Source organism: Amblyomma americanum, chromosome 2 (assembly GCF_052857255.1).
Source record: "Amblyomma americanum isolate KBUSLIRL-KWMA chromosome 2, ASM5285725v1, whole genome shotgun sequence".
NCBI lineage: Eukaryota > Metazoa > Arthropoda > Arachnida > Ixodida > Ixodidae > Amblyomma > Amblyomma americanum.
Window position 1 is genome coordinate 76158246 of NC_135498.1, and position 20335 is coordinate 76178580.

Here is a 20335-nt window from a genome sequence, read left to right on the forward strand (position 1 = left end):
TTCAGGAGAGAACACTTGCGCGAAAATACAGCCACACAGAACCAAAAAGCCAGCTGGGCTCGAGTCCGTTGTCAGAAAGCGATCATCTGCTGTCAGTTTAATTTTCTTAGTCTACTGTGCACTGCTCGAGTTGCTCACAGAAGTGAGATGCCAACTGTAAATTCTAAAATGCAGTAGCGACAAGTGATTTAATGATGCTTTACTCCAGGAACCTCAAAGGCATCATGACACCCTGAACAGCTGCAACCTGCATCTGAGCTACAGCCACTATATTGGCCCTCATCACAGTCATTGCCAACGAAGCAGACCTTTCAGGTCATGCTCGGCATACCAGATTCAGCAAGTGTGGAGCGCGCTTTTCGAAAAAAAAATCAGCGGCTGCAGTAAAATGGAAATAAAACACGTGCGGTTCTACCACATCATTTATTTACTCAACAAAATAAATGCAGTCATTGTCTCCAGAGAGTCAGAACTAAAAGAACACTAATGCATGTCAAAGTGTTCACCACCTTTAACACCTAGACATTGAAAAGAGAATGTCAAGAAAAACGGTGCATCACAAGTAATCAGAAATGGTGTCGAAATCTAAATGTTAAAAACGACTAAATAACAGTAAACATATACACTCAGTAAGGCCTGCTGTTAGTAGGCTAAACATTTATGTTCTAAGTTATAACTAAAAGCAGGCTGGACAAACCTGTGCACAAAAAAGACTGTGGTATTTATGTACACCAACACATTCCTCCACCTTTTCATCGCACGTGGGCCAGGTGCTCACCCAAAGTAAGTGACGAAGTTAAAGTTTTTGCCCTCTTGACAACAAAACTGAAACTACAGCTATGCTTTAACTGACTAGGTACATTCTCCATTTAGCCCCTTGCATCTATTTACATAAGAAAAGCAGTAATAACTGAGCACAACCAAGATCATGTAGTGTGGAACTTTCACAGTAGCTATATGTAATGTGGGAAGGAAGGCTGTAGATCTTCATGCTTGAAAGACCAGTCAAGAAACATGGTAAAGAAAAAAAGATTCACGCTTCAGGCTACTCCACAACACTGTGCTAAATATACAATACAAATGAAAGCATAAACACATAGTAGTAAAATTATGGAAACACTAGGCCGATATCTTTGCTAAAAAAATACAAGTCGTGCAAAAAAAAAGACAAGTCCATAAGAAATGCTGAAATGTTTGCATGCATGCATGCATGCAATGTCCTCAGGGCAAACTACATTGTCGGTAGGGAGTTGGGGAATGCTTAGAGCTGCTTTCACATTTGTGAAACTGGCAGTGCGGTTATAGGTAGCAGATATAAAATGGATTGACCGAGTCTATACAAGACAATTAAACGATAGGCTACAAGATGCATTACTTTCTAAGCCATTTACTGCAAACTCGATGCATGAAAGCGCAATGCCTTTCTCTAAAAGGAGGAATTGCACAACACTTATGGGCATCAATCTATTTCGAAAATCTAACACGTTTGCTAATAATAGCGAATAAAATACAGTTTTTAAAATCTAAGCAGGTTTGCTAAGAATAGTGAATAAAAACTGCAGTGTACACTGAAAAAAAAAAAATTAAAAAGCTGCGACTACGTTCATGGTGACATCGTCACCACCAATGATTGATTAAAAATTCATCCGTTCAGTCAGGGAACCAACTAAAGGCGCTGTCAGTGATAAAGGGGGGGGGGGGGGGGGCTAGAAAATTAAAGTCTGCCACAGGAGTTGTCAATGCACTAAAAAAGTCGCCAAAAACTGGTCAAGCTATGATGGCATCCAGGCTCAGGAAGGATGCGCCGGGAGCATCACTAGCAATGGTGGTGGCAAAAATCCTTCCCCTTGAGGCAGGTCGCCCTGCACGGAGCACCAGACTTGCTTGAGCCAGTGCAGCGACGCCGAGATGAGTTGCTCGTGGTGGATGCATTTGACGCAAAGCTGGAAGGTGAGAAGAGGAAAGCCGTGTGTTCATGTACAGTTAGTCTGGAGAGAGTGAGACAGAGGAATAGAAAGAAAAAAAGAGGGAAAATGAAAGAACAAGAAGAAAAGAGGCACAAAAAAGTTCACGAACACTCGAAATCCACTCACCTCTCGTCTGGAGAACGAGCGAAGCTCCTGCGGGATCGTGCATTGAAAGAAGAGAGCAGGTTGTGCCTCGTCATGCTGATGTCCTGAGGCGAGGAAAAAAAAAACCTGTTATGAACTAACAAGAGTTGGGGATGACAGGCCTCAGTCAAGCAGATATTTTTGAACAGGCAACAGGTGTTCTTAATTCTTGAACAGATGTTGAAAAAGTCCAAAGTGAAGAAATTAAAATTACGGCGCTTCTTCTATAACAAATTATAGCATAGCAAAAATATAATTTTGCAACTATTACTGCAAAAAAGTTTTTAAACTGATTCAATGTCGGAAACCCTGTGACAAGCAAGACTTCCTTGCTGTAATATTAAAATGGCATGCGATGGTGATGCCCGTGTAATATCCTCCAAATAATGAACTATCAAATGCTGGCTTCTAATAACTGAGGGCAAGGGAATAATTGCGTCTGAAAGGTGTCAGTTTCCATGTAAAAATATCTCAACCAGAAATGGAGGGGAAAGCGGGCTGCATGCTAAGCATCATGTGCATTATCTATCCATAAAGCTATGGCTTCTAGGCTGTGGATGTTATTTAAAAAACAAACTGCACATACAGCTGTCAATTAAAACAGCCATTAGTATAGACAGAATCTGTTTTCTAGAAGAAAAAAAACGAATGCAATGACAACGCAAGGAAGTGCAATCCAACAAAATGTGCGCTCATACATGCAGCAAAGTAGTGATTACATGGAACTTGTTAATGTCACTTTAAATGTATATTTTTACTTTTGAAGGAATAACTGCAATCTAGACAAAATCAGAGTCAAGCACCAAATGAAGTAACAAAGCTTGCCTTCCTGGAGGCCTGCAAAAAGGGCTTCTCTGGACTGGCCATGGGAGTTGATGTGGCTGGAACTGTGTCCGATGCGCTGCAAACTTCTGGGCTTTCAGACAACCAACGCGATACTTCAGCTGCGCGTTCATCTGCCTCGCTAGTGCTGGCCAGAGACGTTGATCTTGGCTCTTCGAGCAGAGGAGTGCTGCTGCGCGAGCTTGGAGATAACACATGACTGTGCTGTCCTGAAGATCCTGCAGAGAGGTGAGGAGTGGAAAGGGAAACAGATAAAAAAAAGCAAATGTGTCCAATGAAATTGTTGCTGGTAATGTCTTTGGGGTTGCTTCTTCTACTAACACAAGGTGACTGCTATATGCATGCAGCAAGCCCATGACAACAGGTGTCCCAATTCTCATTTGGGTTGGGGAGGGAGGGCAGTGCCTGAGGAGGCAAAAGTGAACAAGTAGAATAAAAAGCAATCGTATAAAATTGTAGCAGAACTAGTATGTTATGTAGCAAAAAGAAAGCTAGTCATGATATGTTGCACATGAATTACAGAGATCTTTGCATGAGGTGACTTCACTTTGAATGGTTTGTGGAATAGTACTGTAACGGAAAACAGGGAGACAGGTCGCTAACCAGCAGAATACAGCAAGCAGCCAGCCAGCCAGCGCGAGACACTTCAACGTCTTCGAAGACACTTCAGCGCCACCTGAGAACACCAGGTGGCATTACTCCCCCTCCAAAAAAAAAGGAAAACAAAAACGGGGTTGCAGTATGGGCAGTGGAAAGAGAAAAAAAAAAAACAGCACAAGCACACAAAAATGTACAAGGGAGGTGGGCGACGGTGTCCCACGCGAAAACTAGCAGAACACTGAGCGTACTATCCATTACCGCGTGAAGTAGGGTTTCATGCGGACAACGTGCACAACCTCAGAGCGGGGTGGACGACGCTGAGGCTGCACAGTCCCGTCAGGAAGAACTTCGTAGGTCACTTCGGTGACGCGGCGCAAAACTCGGTACGGTCCAAAGTAACGGCACATCAGTTTTTCAGACAAGCCTGGGCGGCGTACCGGGGTCCACACCCAAACTTGGTCTCCCGGATGGTATTCGACGTGCCGATGACGGAGGTTGTAGCGGCGTGCATCCGTGCCCTGCTGCCGCTGAATGTGAAGACGGGCAAGTTGACGTGCTTCCTCGGCGCGCTGAGCGAACTGCTCGGCGTCTGGCGTGAGTGGGTGGTCATCAGTGCTGCATGGAAGCATTGCATCCAGCATCGTCTGAACGTCACGTCCGTAGACCAGACGAAATGGTGTAAATCGGGTCGTCTCCTGGGTGGCCGTGTTGTAAGCGTATGTGACGTACGGGAGAATCTCGTCCCAGGTTTTGTGCTGCGAGTCTATGTACATTGCGATCATGTCGGCGATCGTTCTGTTGAGTCTCTCTGTGAGCCCGTTCGTCTGTGGGTGATAGGCAGTAGTTTTGCGATGGTTCGTGTGACTGAGCTCGAACACGTCGCGCATGAGCTGTGCCGTAAACGCCGTACCTCGATCAGTGATTACGTGGGACGGTGCGCCATGACGCAGCACGATTTGTTGCATAAAAAACTGGGCGATCTCAGATGACGTACCGCGCTGCACCGCTTTAGTTTCTGCATACCTTGTTAAATAGTCGGTCGCGACTATGATCCATTTATGACCGGCCGATGACACAGGGAATGGGCCCAGAAGATCGATGCCGACTGGATCAAAAGGCGTCCGAGGGGGTTCAATAGGTTGGAGCAAGCCCGCTGGCTTGAGAGGAGGCGCCTTACGACGTTGGCAATCGCGGCAGCCTCTGACGTAACGCTGGACGGCGTGAGAAAGTTTGGGCCAATAATACGCCTGGCGCACGCGTGCAAGTGTGCGGGCAAAGCCCAAGTGGCCGGAGGTCGGCTCATCGTGACAAGCAAGAAGGATATCGGCGCGGAGATCTGCCGGAACGACGAGGAGGTGCGCTCGGTCAACAGTGCTGGAGTTTTTCTTAAACAAAATGCCGTTCCGGAGACAGAAGGCCGGCAGGTTTCTAGAAAATTGTCGGGGTACGACAGAAGCTCGGCCCTCCAGATAATCAATGATAGGTCGCAGGTCTGGGTCAGCTCGCTGGCGGGTCATTAGGTCTAAGGCGCTGACAACTCCAATAAAACCACTCTCGTCCTCTATGCTATCATCCGCTAACCCGACGGGCGCGCGAGAGAGTGCGTCAGTGTCTTCGTGCGTCTGGCCAGATTTGTGCACAATGGTGTAATCGAATTCTTGGAGGCGGAGGCTCCATCGGGCTAGGCGCCCCGATGGGTCGCGAAGATTTGCAAGCCAGCACAACGAATGGTGGTCGGTAACTACTTTGAACGGGCGGCCGTAGAGGTACGGACGAAATTTCATGGTTGCCCACATAACCGCAAGGCATTCTTTTTCTGTGGTCGAATAGTTTGTTTCAGCGCGAGAAAGCGTGCGGCTTGCATACGCGATGACCCTTTCCACGCCACCTTGGTGTTGGACGAGTACGGCGCCGAGGCCGACGTTGCTCGCGTCGGTGTGGACTTCGGTTTCAGCCTCTTCATCAAAGTGCGCAAGAACAGGGGATGTTAGCAGTCGTCTGCGCAGCTCGGCAAAAGCCTCCTGCTGCTCGGCAGCCCACACGAACTGTGTATCATTGCGCGTGAGGTGGTACAGGGGTGCGGCAATCTTTGAAAAGTCGGCGATGAAGCGGCGGTAATATGCGCACAGACCCAAAAAACGTTGCACACTTTTCTTTGTTGCAGGAACAGGAAAGTTGGCGACGGCAGCAGTTTTCTCGGGGTCGGGCTTAACGCCATCGGCACTCACGAGGTGACCGAGAAACTTCAACTCTTTGTACCCAAAGTGGCACTTCTCGGGCTTTAGCGTTAAGTCGGCCGATCGGAGGGCATCTAATACTGTCCTCAGGCGTTCAAGGTGTTCGGCAAAGGTTTCGGAAAATACGACGACATCATCGAGATAAACCAAACAAGTTTGCCATTTTAGTCCAGCGAGAACGGTATCCATCATCCGCTGGAAAGTTGCCGGCGCTGAACATAGCCCAAAAGGTAGCACTTTAAATTCGTACAGTCCGTCGGGTGTCACGAACGCCGTTTTTTCGCGGTCCCGCTCGTCGACCTCTATCTGCCAGTACCCACTCTTTAAATCAATGGAGGAGAAGTACTGGGCGCGACGAAGTCTGTCGAGCGAGTCGTCGATACGAGGCAGCGGGTAGACGTCTTTTTTGGTGATGTTGTTCAGTTTCCGATAATCCACGCAGAAGCGGAGTGTCCCATCCTTTTTCTTCACCAGCACGACAGGTGAAGACCAGGGGCTGCTGGAAGGTTGAATGATTCCATCTGAAAGCATCTCCTTCACCTGCGTTTGGATCGCCTCACGCTCCTTCGGTGAGATACGGTACGGCTGCTGATGGATGGGGCGGGCATCGTCGGGCGTAATGATGCGGTGCTTGAGAAGAGCCGTTTGCCGGACTTTCGACGAAGAAGCGAAACAGGAGGAGTATTCAAGTAGGAGGGCACGTAGTTCTCGCTGTTGAGTCACCGAAAGGTCCGGGCTGATGTCAAGGGATGGGCGCACAGGTCTAACAGCTTCGAACGCGAAACATTCAGAAACCTCCGCTAAGGGGTCGGCGAATGCGATGGCAGTAGCACGAAAAAGGTGCCGGGGCTCGTTAGAGAAGTTAGTCACCAGGAGCTCAGAGCAGCCGTCGCGGAGATGGATGAGACCTCGCGCTGAGCAGATGCCGTGGGTGAGCAAAAGGGACAGGTTGCCCTCTGCGACCGCTGTCCCTTCACGTAGTCCGTCGCAGTGAACACTCACAAAAACGCTGGCGCGTGGCGGAATCCAAACGCTCTCGGCGGATATTCTAAGGGCGGCGCGGCGTGGACAGTCCTCGGAGTAAACATCAGCTTTCTCGGTAGAAAATGTGACAGTGCGCTTTCGGAGGTCAATAATAGGAGGTCAATAATAGAGGTACTGGGATCGATACCCAGCACCTCCACCAAAATATGTAACGGAAAACAGGGAGACAGGTCGCTAACCAGCAGAATACAGCAAGCAGCCAGCCAGCCAGCGCGAGACACTTCAACGTCTTCGAAGACACTTCAGCGCCACCTGAGAACACCAGGTGGCAGTACGAAGGCAAATAAGACAGCAGCAAGAATGGAGGTTTTTAAATGCATATGGATAGAGAGCATGTAAACAGTGACAGAAGAAGAAAGCTTTAGGTAGTGAAGAGAACCTTTAGTCAGAATTCTGGAGAAAAAAAAAATGTGTAGAATGTACAAGGTACAACGAGGCATAGTGGATAGTGACCACCAATATAACTACTATGTACCCGAACCACTCATCGTTGCCTCATCTGGTTTTGAGACTGACATGAGAGCAATATTAAGAACGAAGGTAATTCTGTTGTCCCTGTGTTCTTGGAACGTGATGTCTCCCTGAAATATGGGATGCAGTGCTGTTGCAATGGCCATGACACATACACATCTGCTACATGTCTGCAATAGTAGCCTTCTCACATGCATTTTTCAGCAAGCGTACGTGACCTCAGACCAAAATGAGCTTCTGTTCAACTTGCCTTCCATTTCCTTTTCACCTCAGCAATGTGTGTTCAAAAGTTTGCAAGTGGTGTCTATCGCAGATGCTCACCGCTGAAGGTTAACCCGGGACAGTTCTAGAACAAGTATCGCATCATAAAAAATGGTGGCAAGACTTGCAATCGCAGCCAGATGTGCATGCAATCTTCTTGGTCTTAAAAGACCAACAATCCTATGGAAGATGCCACAAAGATGCCATTCCACTGGAGCTCATCATCCTTAAAGATACACGTTTGCAATAGGTCGTGTGCACACACATGCAAGCAGCATGTCCATGTTGGTAGCATGGCAGTATTTAACAAGTTACGTAAGCAGAGACATGAACAGGGGCTATCAAATATTTTCTACAGTGGACTTTTGTTAGCAATTCGAACTGCCAGTTTATCAGAATAGACACTTTCATCTGTTAACAACAACGATATTAAAAAGGGCTCGATCCCCTTAATTCAAATCAATTTTCAGTCTCCTTTGAGCTCAAATTACTGAAAGTTGATTGTAAATGAAAAAATGAAAACTGCAAGCTAGAGAAACTGCAAGATGCATTTCAGGCGGTGACAGGCAACTACAATATGGTTGGATACACAGGATAACCTGTGTTTACATCTAAATACCATCTAAAGCTGCAAGAACGTGCGCCAAAAGAAAGATTGCAGAGGTGCAATATACTCTCGGCCTAGAATGTGTTACATCTATAAAACGAAATAATAAATGAAGGGTTCACAAACAGACAATCAAGTATAAAAATAAGCCCTGTTGTTCTTGTGTCGCCAGATGTGACGTCATCAGTCATGATCTGAAGAGTGGTGTGGTGGAGTATAAAGTCAATGATTAAACAATATTGAGTCAACAGCATTAGTCATCAGGAATTAACATTAGTAATTAATGAGTGGCCACAATAGTGATCACCATTAATTATCACAATTAATGACACTGACTAATGAGATTGGTCAGTAATGTAAATTGATGGCACTAATTATATAGGATAACTGATTGGTTTGTTTAATGTGGCTAATTATAACTAGTGCGACCATGTGACGCCATAAGAGTGACATCCGTATGTCTGATGACGTCAAGCCTACAGCCAATCAGAGTGCAGCAACAAAAATGTACACATCATCAAGTGGTAGCATTGGAGATCGAAGAGTGGCGGTCAGATCTTAATGGAGTCGGTAATTAGGTATAGAAAGGTGTCGACTAGGGGCCACCAACTTCACAGCAAGCGCTAATGCTTTTGCATTTCTCCAGTGCAGTCTCTGCAGTTTTTATGGTTTATAGGGTTTAACGTCCCAAAGCGACTCAGGCTATGAGGGATGCCATAGTAAAGGGCTCCGGAAATTTCGACCACCTGGGGTTCTTAAACGTGCACTGACATCGCACAGTACATGGGTCTCTAGAATTTTGCCTCCATCGAAATTCGACTGCCACGGCCGGGATCGAACCTGCGTCTTTCGGGCTAGCAGCCGAGCACCATAACCACTCAGTCACCGCGGCGGCTCTCTGCAGTTTTTAGCTAAACAAGAAATGCTTCCTTTGACGAGATAAGTTAAATCTTCGGACAGCAGGGCTAATAGCTCGAACAGACAGAGCATGACGTCAGTGCCAGTCTTGTGCCCTTTCTATGCATTGCCCATTCAAGCTGCTGGTCGCTGCATAATACAGTAAGTAGCCGAATCAATGACGATTCAAGGGAAGCACAGGCTTGTGCTCTTCGCCAGTTACAGAAATGCACCTGTAACCCATCTGCACCATACAGGATAGAATAAGCAGAATGCAGTTAGCGAGGCTGGAGCAACCCTGCATACAGCTGTACTGCGTGCAAGAACCGGATGCAGCATTTGCCATTGAAAAGGCCGCGGAATCAACTTCGAAATAACTTACTTTGGCCAAAGCTGTCGGCTGACAGCACTCCTGGGTCAGCTGAAAGGCAGCCGTTTACAAGTGATTCATTGTGGCCATTATGCAAGGCTTCCCTGCAAGAAAGAAAGAAAAAGAAAGGAAGGAATGATGTGAAATTTTTCCACCCTCCGCTGCGGTTAGAATTCTTTAGGTGAGTTACAAAAGATGCAACCAAGGAAGCACGAGTAAATATACTTGCCGCAACGAAGTGGAGCCTTTTGTGGCATTGTGCCAGTCACGATAAGACATTGTGTCGAGTGCGGGGTATCCAGAGCAGCGCCGCCGGTACAGGCCTCTAATGGCACGGAACGCAATGTCACCTGCTCAAGAGATGAATGAAAAAGTTCCATAATTTGAAAAAATGCATATGTGAAGCTTCCTATAAAGAGCTTCGACAGAGTCTTCCTCATCATTCCTGTCACTGCAGAGGACCTTGGGGAGGGAGGGGGAGGAAAACATATTCCAACTTTTCTGCGCTTTCAAAGCTTCAGGGATGCCATAAGGAATTGATAATTTGGCTCAAAAGCAAACTGTGGCCACAAGAATTTTAGCCAAGGCTGTACCACGAAACAAAACAGGGCCGAAAATGCAAGCAGTGCACTGCTCACAGCACAAAGGAAACAAGCCATGCACGATAGAAAAAAAAATGCCATCCATAACCCTCTTCAGAAGTATAGTAATATACATTGCAGCAGTATAGCAGCGTGAAGTGGAGAGATGACCAAAAACTTCCAGAGGTTCTGTGCAGTCAGAAGAACATGCACTGTTAGGCAAGAAGAGGAGTGTACCTTAATGCCTGACTCCTACACACTGTCCTCGAGCACTTTCTTCTATCCCCCAAATTTTTATTAGTACATTTTTCTTCCATCAGTTTGGAATTTGTGCCTAGATGAACGTTATCACCACAGGGTCATTATAATCCACTGCCAGATTCAGGCTGCTGGCATGGAGGTAGCCTCCCCTCCCCAGCAAGCAGTTTTATTAAAAACATGTTTTTGATGAAGAGAGTCCAAAAAATGCATTGTACTAATCAGATCCCCCCCCACAAATGCCTTCTTTAAGAGTCGCCCATAAATCCGCCCCTGTCCAGCGATTCTCAACCTGTCCTATAGAACCCATGGGTTCCTTGAGTGTTGAGTCCCCTCACCGAGCACGACGCAAATTCGTTCATGCCTAAGCTCCCATCTTTCCTTCATCTCAAAAGGATTGTAACGTAGTTGATTCTGCAAGTTTACTTCAGTTCATAGTTGGTCAATATTACTGAACATATTTTTTTGGTTTATGTATTTGCAAGCTGTTCACTGCATAGCCAGGAAGGGATGGAGACCAACACACATACGGTTCCTCGCCAGCCATTGAAAAGCGCTAGGGTCTTCCAAGGCCGAAAAGACTGAAAACTCCCGTTTCTATACTGAAAGAAATGCAGACAGCACTCATGTATTTATCACTGTTGCTGTATGCTGTGTAGCTGCACAGAGCCACTGGTATTTTTTAGACATCTGCTCAATCATTTCAGAATGGCTTGCCCTTAACTTTCGATCATACTGCCAGTAAGTACCAGAAAAATAAGGAATAAAAAAAGAGGCAACAAACATGCAGAACACATTCCATTCAAGAGTTGCAGCCTTTTCGTAGAAGCATATCAAGCCCATCAGCAAGAAGCATTGTTTGTACCACTACAAAAGCACCACTGTATCTCAGGAAGACAAATTTATATGCATCATGAAGTGAAATGTTTTTCAGCAAGAGAACATTTTGTTGCAACAAAAGAAAAAAAAACTGCACCACTGATGAAGGTATGATTGAGGATATATACTACTGTGTATATTGCATATATAGCTCATGTACAGACCTGAGATGAAGACAGCCAGCAGAATGGACAGTGGCCCGAAGCCAAGGCTGCAGCCTTCCTGAAACTCGGCAACAGCATTCATGGGCACGATGAAGAGCAGGAACATTCGCGACGCCATGGAGAATTGGAGAAATGCAGCGAGAAACATGGCCACCAAGAGGTAGCCACAGTGCAGCACACAGCAGTAGATGGAACTCAGCTGGTCACCTGGACAGGGAAGCAAGAAGTTCCCAGTGATGGCAGAAGACAAAATGCGCTGGCCTCTCCAAGAACGTCACAAACAGGTGCAAAGAACAGCTAGATATTCAGCCCAAGAAGATTTTCATTAACCACATCTGCTTGACCACTGTTGTTTTGCATGGTATGCTTCTGCAATTTCGGGGTTCAGCTCTGCATGGCAGTGTAGTGCACTTTGAAACCTCAAGGCAGTAAACAGCTTGCGAGTGATGACAAGCAACAGCACAGGAATGTATCTAGAAGAGGAGTAACTGACATGCGGTCAGTTTCTTCTGCGTGCCAGTGTCGCTGCTTGGCTCAGTTGACGCGAGGAACAGGAGGCCAGAACATGACAAAAAACAGTGTCATGTGCATAAGACAAGCTTTTTTGCTCTCTTCCTCAACGATGAGGATGCATGCACAAGTATGTATGTGGACAAGAGTAGGACTTTCCACTGCTCTGCTTCTGTCATCCAAGATTGCTTTCAAGTTTTTTTCTCGATTAGCGCAGGCAGTGTTTAACATGAGTGTTCCTTCTAATCCAGTTGCAAGCTGGCACTGGTGTTGTGTCCTTTCTTTGTCCACCACCCTAATGCAATATTCCTTTTCAAGATGCTGAACCGAATAGCCCGACAAGTCATTCATACCTGTAGAAAATGTTATAGCATAGACATCTTAATAAAAGCATAGATCTAAAAAACAACAAAAACAAAACAGTTATGCTCAATTTATGTAGCAGCACCTGTGATGGGGAAAAAGAAGCATAAAAGACAGAAGTGAAAGTTATTTTAATTCTTTTGCATTCCTGAAATATACAATACCAGGTTTATAATGTTGTATGTTACTCTCAATGGCTAGAAAGGAGTGCAGCACCGTCTGCATGTGATTAACTTAACAGAGCATTATAAACTGAGTAAACGTAAAACCAGCCATTGAAAATTGTGGTCCCCATTTCTTTGCCAGAACAGTTGAATATCAAGAAGAGGAAACACTAACGAGATGAAAACTTGGGATGATTTAATAAGCAACACAAAATAAGCAGATAACCGTATGTCTATTAGATCAAAAACTGCCCCTGTAGTACCATAAAAAGCAGAAAGAAACACCAGCTGAGGGGAGACAAAGAAAAAAAAAAAGAGCCAACCTGTGCTATGCAGAAATTTGAGCAGCCAGCCAAACTTGCTATCGACATCTTTCCGCATCGTCTCGATCGTCTGTTGTACGTAGCCAATGCTTGCGTTGATCTTGCCGAGATTGTTGAGGGTCTCGTCAAAACGTTCAGCAGCAGTTTCTTGGCGAGACAGCATCTCTTGAGCAGTTTGCTCTGAAATGCACGCATAGCAGGGACTCAAACATTAATAGATCCGTCAAGAGGCAGACAGTATGCCACCAATACAGGCCACATACCTGTGATTACTCGAGTTGAAAAGGAGCAGCACATTTGAATATTCCGATACTCATTTTAACTTTTGCTTTAACACTACAAAAAAAGGCATAAATAGAGTGCAGATCTAGCTCTACTTAAAAAGTCATAAGGAGACTTGAAGCAGGAAAACAAATTATTTTAAAGCCAGACACTGCAGCGCTACCTGCCAACATTAGCACATGCAAATAAACGAGAACAAGTTGAAGCAAATGTAGAACGTCACAGCCTATTCAGTGCAAGAAGACTGGGCTTGTGGGAATGAAGAAGCATGCAAAGGATACCTAGCCTTTGTTGCAAAAACTTGGCATAGTCATGCACAGCAGACAAGTCTTTCAGCAACTCCCGATGGTTTGTCTGGCGCTGCTGTTCATTGGTAAGCATCGTCGTGCTGGCAGCATCTTGGGGAGAAAAAAACAAACAAAAAAGACAGCAGCAAAGCACATCATCACACTGATCAAAGAAGGCTGCCGCATGTGTTAGTCTAAGTCAACAAGACCATGATTGAACATGCATTTCATTTCAGGTTTTTCTTGTTCATGCCATAACCGCAAGCATGGCACACAAAGGTTTATGATTTATGGGGGTCTAACGTCTCAAAACGACTCCGGCTATGAGGGAGACTGTAGTGAAAGGCTCCGGATAATTTCGACCACCTGAGGTTCCTTAACATGCACTGACATTGCGCAGTCCACGGGCCTCTAGAATATTGCCTTCACCGAAATTAGACCGCCGCGGCCGGGATCGAACGTGTGTATTTCAAGTCAGCAGCTGTGCGCCATAACCACTAATCCACCACAACAGCTCTGAAACAAAGGTCAGCAACAAAAAACACCTGGTGAAACCGAGCAGAAAGAATGGGCCATTTCTCGCAAGGCAATTAAAAAAAAAAAGGCCACATTTAAATTTCATGAAGCACACCAGACAGGACCATGGCAGTTGCTACGAGCTTGAAAAGAAAGTTTGAAATGCAGAAATGAGCAAAATAAAAAATTAACTCCCATTTACTTCTTTAAACTAAACGCGATGTAGGTGTGCTAGCACAGTCACTATGCTTAAATTTGTATCTTTGTTAATCTTGGAGATTGTGCTGTCGGGGTTAAATCAAGGGTTAAATTTAGGGCGATCAATTTTGTTGATGCAGAGGAAATGGGCAAGCATGTGTCCTTTCGAATCTGCTGAAGCGGTAATGAAGAGCACATCAAAGCCTTTCGTTATACCCGAGTCTTGTCTCTCCCACCACGCCCCTACAAGACAAAAGGGAAGATTTCCCTCTATTTTGCCACTGTCAACTCTGGCAGGTGGCTCTTCCATTAATTAACCCCCGACAAGACTGCTTTTTTTGAGAGTGAGGCACTTCCAATTCCAATTCGAATTCAGTGTGCATGCACTTCATTTTTAACTTCAGTTTCAGTTTTCGGATCCATTGCACATGAATAGAAGTTGACGCATGAAAAGCACACCACGAGAGACTTTCAGTTTAGGTCGCAGGATGTTCGGCTGCGGCGATAATGCAGTGGTCTAATGCAGTGGTCAGCAAAGCAGATCTGTTCGTGCCTTCCTATGTTCACCTACACGCAGCCGTAAAGTGTTTTATTTCAATTCATTTGTGCTCTGAGGCTTCATCCCTAGACAAGACTGCTTTTTCGTTAGTGAGGCACTTAGTGCTTGCGCACTAAAACTTTTTAGCAGGGCCTTGGTGCAATGTAGCTGTCGACTGGCTGCAAGCTACAACAAATTTTCGCGCTTCAAAGAGGTGCACTAGTGTACTAACATACTTCCATGAAATAAGCACTTGAGAAAATTATCGAAAGCTTGGGAAACAGCTTTGCATTGCAGAATACAGTAGAAACTGTGCGATACCATCAGGGCTGATAAAACTTGCTGTACGATAAGAATTGGTCAAGTTCCTTGGCCATAGTGCATCAAGCATAATATGCAGGATTTCAGGCATTCCGAAAACTCTTGCGCTCTTCTACGGTTGATACAAACCTGGGAGCTGCGACCACACTCGTGAGTACTTAGCACCATCCACACATTGCTAACGCCATCACTGCCAGTTGTGCAGTATGCACTGCGAGCATGGAGCAGTGGCAAGTGTCTAAATAAATCCTGTCAGTCTTAAATAGACTTGCATGAATGTATTCCCTATGCTTCAGGATACTCATGCTTTTGTTTCCCCCCCGATTATATGAATTTCGGGTGATACACATGTTTTTCACTAAATTGCGAGATTCAAGTCATCGAGGTTCTACTGTCCTATTTAAAAATGCAAGAACTGGTGTTTAACATCCCAACGCGAAACATGAGATATGAGGGACATCGTAGTACATCGAGGGCTCCAGATTAATTTAGACCACCAGGGATTATTTAATGTGCACCGACATCGCACAGTGCACGGGCATTTTTTGTGTTTCACCTTCATCGAAATGCAGTCAGGTTTGAACCCAGGTCTAGCAGAGCGCCCCAACCACTGAGCCACCATGGTAGGCTAAAAAGAAACTAAGCTACATGTAAGCAGACTAAGCTACATATAAGCCGATTTCTCCTTGTATACTTCAATACCCACTGTGCTAGCATTATAAGCTTTTGCTTGCAACCGCACTTTTACTGCTCTGTAATTGTTAACCCAATGGCTTCATAAATACATAACTAAAAGCTGGCACACTCAAGCAGCTCCAGTTTAAAGACAACAGAAAGAACTTTAAAAACTGCTTCTTTACCTCTCTTTGCAAAGGCTAAAAATAACAGGAAAACAGTGCTTACCCAGTTTCTTGCGAATGGTGATGGTCATCTGAGCCAGTTCCCTCTGGCCGGCAGCAATAAGAGCCTTCTCAAGCATAAGCTCCTTGAGGTTCTGTGCGACAAAGTTCTGCACGGTCTGCTGGGAACTTTTCAGCACCTCTTGCTGCTGCATCAAAGCCTTCTGGCCCGACGACATGGTCTCCAATGTCTGACTCGTCAGTGTGCTCACTTTCTGCTGCTCTTCCTCCAGCTTAGACATGGATTTCACCTTTTGAAAGAAAGGATAGTCAGAACAAGCAATTCATGTGGTGAGAAAAGAAATGGTTGATATAACTAATCATGTCTTCTTGGCATGTATAGTCACTGTAGTGAGTTGGTGTCAAGAAGTACTTTTGAGTAGTGTGGATCGATGGGCTTCTTGGTGGATCACTTCTAAAACTCTGCAGCACAACAAAGAACAAAAGACACAGAAAAAAGAATAGCATGAGCACTAACTTCCAAAGAGGCTTAATGTGGCAGACTGTCACAATATACCACCACATGACATGTGCAACCAAGGCCAATATCTCAAGAAAGCAAGCTCTTAATCACATAAGCTGGTCTATGTCACTATGCTCTGGGATGTATATTATGCGTAATTCTCAAAAACAAACACTGTTGAAAGTCAGTGCTCATGCTGTACTTTAGGTTGCTAAGTCATCTTTTTTGTCCTACAGTGTTTTAAAACAGTACCTATTGTCAACCATACACAGAAAGCACCCTTTGCTGCATACCTGTTGGTCCGTGGTCCAAACCAACTTGTTGACAGTCATTTCAGTCTTGGCATAGAACTGCTGCTGCCGAATGTTGTAGCAGACTGCTCTGGCACGATTGCTGATCAAGTGATAAGTGTTCCAGGTGTGCTGATCCATACCCTTGGTGCAATCACGCAGTGACTGAAAGGAAGTGTGAATCTGTGTTAGTAACAGCATGGCTTCTTCATACAGTGTGCCCACTATTTTGGGGAACATAGAAGCAAAATGACGCTCAATAGTCTGGGCTAATAGAAAAGAAGATGTGTGCAACGTCAAGTCACCGTGTTGAGAGAGAGAGAGAGGGCAGAATGAAAACAGGCCCACCTAAAAAAAAAGGTAATAATAAAAATGCAAGACACACAAAGTGTAGAAAGAAAGAATAAGACAGGGAAACAGGTCACTGTGAAAGCATTGTATGAGAGAACAGCAATACCACTGTTGCCCATGGAACAAAAGAAGGAGTTAGGGGGCAAGGGCAGCTTATTACAGCGATGTTTCAATCAGGGAAGTTTCCCTTTTTCAGAGAATTTAAGGAGTAAAATTTGGCAAAAAAGAGCTATTTTTATGTAGTTTCAGGAATTTTTAAGAACCAAAATTATCTCGCTTTTTCTAAATTGCTAGATTTTTCAAGATGCTGCAGAAGAAAAGAGCTTGAAATAGGAGTTTTTGGGTCTAATTGGTTTGGTTTGGTTTATGAGGGTTTAATATCCCAAAGCGACTCAGGCTATGAGGGACGCCATAGTGAAGGGCTCCGGAAATTTCGACCACCTGGGGTTCTTTAACATGCACTGACATCGCACAGTACACGGGCTTTTTGGGTCTAATTAACGGCATTTTCGGTTATGACATGAAACATCACTGGTTTATGGTGCAAGGAATACAAAGCAAACCAGCACATTTCTGTGAATGTTGCTTCAGATTATAATGTGACCTTCAGTGTCAGGGGGAAAAGGAAGGCTCAAGTCCAGAAACAGAGCCTTTGCCTTTGATGAGAAAGAAGGAGAGAGAGGGAGTGTTGTATATCATCTTTTTACTTATTGAAAAAGTGCAATGGCAGCTCAGAGGTATCAATGGCTTAAGTAAAGAGAATGCACAAATCTGGTTAACCTCGAGTTCGACCGGGAGTTCGAGGCATCCCAGCTCATGAGGTGCTCCACAATTCCATCACCTAATGTGGTCTTGCACTACGACATTAGACTTTTGAGTAAACTTTTCCACAGGTACGGTGCACGTCCATGAACTCCCTGACCTAGAGCAGCTCTCATGCATGGAGAGGAGCACGATACCAGCAGGTGCAAACGTGCATTGAGGTTAAATGAACGAATGTGGGTCAAACAATTTATTTTGGAGCATAGCATCAGCATAAATGATGGAGAAGAGCAGACAGGACCAATCAATTGTCTTGTCTACTCCTCGTCTATGTCTCTGCACTTTATGTTTGCGCTAGGTTCCAAAATTTGAATCCCCCAACAACTTTCACCTTTCTGCTTTCAATGAAGCAAGCGGAAAGGGACTGGTGCCTCACATATTTAAGAGCAATATCAGGCCATTTATAATCAGTGGTGGCAAGATTCTTGAGGAACATTGGTGCTCTGCAGCAGACAGCCTGTACGCAATACTTTGGGCACCATGATAGCGTACCACATGTAGCTTCCATGGTGCACCTTGGAGGAGGCGGAGTTAAGTAGTTCATAGAAAGGTTCTCTTTGTGCTCCTAGTTCACCAACATGGCTGCTGCTATGATGGTGCAAGCTGCATATTTTGAGCTTTCTCAATGAAGACAAATTTCATGGTGAGGGGAGGTGGCTTCTATGGAAGCACCCCTGGGCATAAAGGAACACAGAAAAAAAAAGAGGAAGGCTTCAACAGCAAGGCTTTTGTAGCAAACGGGAATATGTTATGCCTTCACAATTACGAATCAAGATATTGAAATTAACAATGTTGCGATTTGGGCTTGTTGGTTACTGGCAGCAATATTTGAAACAGCACATCATGATATGAATATGGAAAAAAAAAAACAGCGCTCGTGGTGTCTCCTTACTGTGTCCTATCCTTGCGCTGTTTCAAATATGATTGAAATTAACAATACTGCAGCTGGCTATTGTGAATTAAGTCAGTGTAGTAATTTAAAAATATGACAATGCTTTTACCAAAGTGTTGCAGTAGTTACAATTTGATGAATGGGCACTTAACTCTGAGGCAGTTGATTCCAAAGGAAAATTTCCATACTGCACGAGATTATAAATGCGGGTATAGATTATGGACAGCACAAGTGACCTCACCATGTTGGTGTACTGAAACTCTTAGCTCTTGAAAACCGTTGAAAACCTTGCAGCTACTATCGTATATAGAAAAATTTGTTCTTCATACTTAATAATCTTAGTTCAACAAAACTAAAGACAACAGCGGGATATACGCATCAGTGCATCGATTGCAATAAAGGTGAAACAACATTACCATTTCGTCAGTGCAAGGGTATGTGGGCCGGCCTTCAACAGCCGACTGACAGTTCAGCAACCTCACGCTCAGCTTTCCAAGCTCCTCTTCGTTCAGCTGCGAGCAAGAGGTCTTGAGACCAAGGAGAACCTACAACACACAAAGTTTGTTACTACGACACAGCAGACAGCAACAGGAGATTTGTAGAAGCGACAGTGCAAAGAAGTGACGTCGTGTCTCGCTTCCAAGTTCCTACCTCCACATATTGCATTCCGTTTAGTATGCATTTAATATTGTTTAACAGACATTCGACCCTAATCGCCTGTCAAGTGGTCCTTGCTGCGAAAGCTGAATTTGCAGGGATTGATTTAGGCAGGAGGAGGGGAGAAGGTGGGGTGGGTGCAGAGAGATCTTTGAAACTACAGCAAGCCCTTTTTTGCGACGAAGTAAAAAAAAAAATGAGCACACAGGAACATCAGATTACCCCCCCCCCCCCCCCCCCCCCTAACCGCCCCTCAGAAGTCACCCGTTAATCCGCAAGGCATGCATGTCCTAACATGGTTTGCCGCCCCCCGTTTACCGAATTTTGATACCACGTCAGCCCTTCGTGGTGATTAGCACCACATGAGGCAACGCACCAATTTTTTAGCGTGATTACGATATATCAAAACATGCCAAGGATCCAAATGTTATATTTCCAGTTCCTGCCTTATCAGGCCGTTTATCCGCCTGGAGACGACAAGACACGAGAATTTTCTCAAAACCTGACTCACCTTGTGATGGCATACGTCCAACGTCGACGTTTGAAGGCCGTATTTTTTCCCTTCCTGGATGAATTCGTCGTCAGCTGTTTTCATTTCAAACGGGACCATGGCAGCTGTCCCATCTTTGTTGAAGTCTTTCAAGTCTCCTTCAGCAGGGGGTACGGCCGCCGACTTGGTTGTAAACCAATCGAGAAAGCCGTTGGCAGGACACACAACCCACACAAAAAAGACCACAGCGTAGCAGTGCATGGCTTATAGCTCAGCCTCGCCGCAAAAAATACCACTGAGTGAACGAGTCTCAACGCGTCCAATCGTGCAGCGGCGAAGCTTTATCAAGAGCACGGTTCCGGTCTAAAGTGAGCATTTAAATTTCAACGCCTCAGCCTCTTTAAAGGCTTCGATGATGATGATAAGCTGTTGCTTTCGAAAAACAAAAGGTTGTGTAAAAATTATGCGTTTTGCAGTTTTCACAGTATTTATTATAATATATAACGTTCCAAGCAGAAATGCAGTTCAGGGGAGCGAGCAACGTGACTTTAGAGCGTTTTTTTTTTCACTTATTGTCTTTTTCATGCACAAGGCTTGCTCAAGCGAAACTGGCGAAACTACGCTGGCTGTAGCTGGCTGGCCTGGC

The 20335-nt window shown here is 45.1% G+C and overlaps 1 protein-coding gene across 1 annotated transcript; it reads right to left on the reverse strand.

The window, feature by feature from the left end:
• Nucleotides 1-397: 397 nt before the first annotated feature.
• Nucleotides 398-20079, reverse strand: LOC144121446 (protein brambleberry-like). The gene is made up of 12 exons (XM_077654650.1): nucleotides 19711-20079; nucleotides 18959-19087; nucleotides 16481-16642; nucleotides 15729-15975; nucleotides 13247-13363; nucleotides 12684-12863; nucleotides 11324-11530; nucleotides 9671-9791; nucleotides 9454-9545; nucleotides 2937-3172; nucleotides 2094-2176; nucleotides 398-1943 (listed from the first exon to the last, which is right to left on the reverse strand). The coding sequence occupies exons 1-12, from the start codon at nucleotides 19948-19950 to the stop codon at nucleotides 1817-1819; spliced, it is 1941 nt and encodes a 646-aa protein (XP_077510776.1). The 5' UTR covers nucleotides 19951-20079; the 3' UTR covers nucleotides 398-1816.
• Nucleotides 20080-20335: the final 256 nt, after the last annotated feature.

Coding starts and splice junctions, on each gene's coding strand:
- LOC144121446 (XM_077654650.1), bottom strand. CDS start 19,950: ATGCACTGCTACGCTGTGGTCTTTTTTGTGTGGGTTGTGTGTCCTGCC. Junction 3,173..9,453: donor AGCCGACAGCTTTGGCCAAA/GTAAGTTATTTC, acceptor ACCTCTCTGCAG/GATCTTCAGGACAGCACAGT. Junction 2,177..2,936: donor TTTTGCAGGCCTCCAGGAAG/GCAAGCTTTGTT, acceptor TCCTCGCCTCAG/GACATCAGCATGACGAGGCA.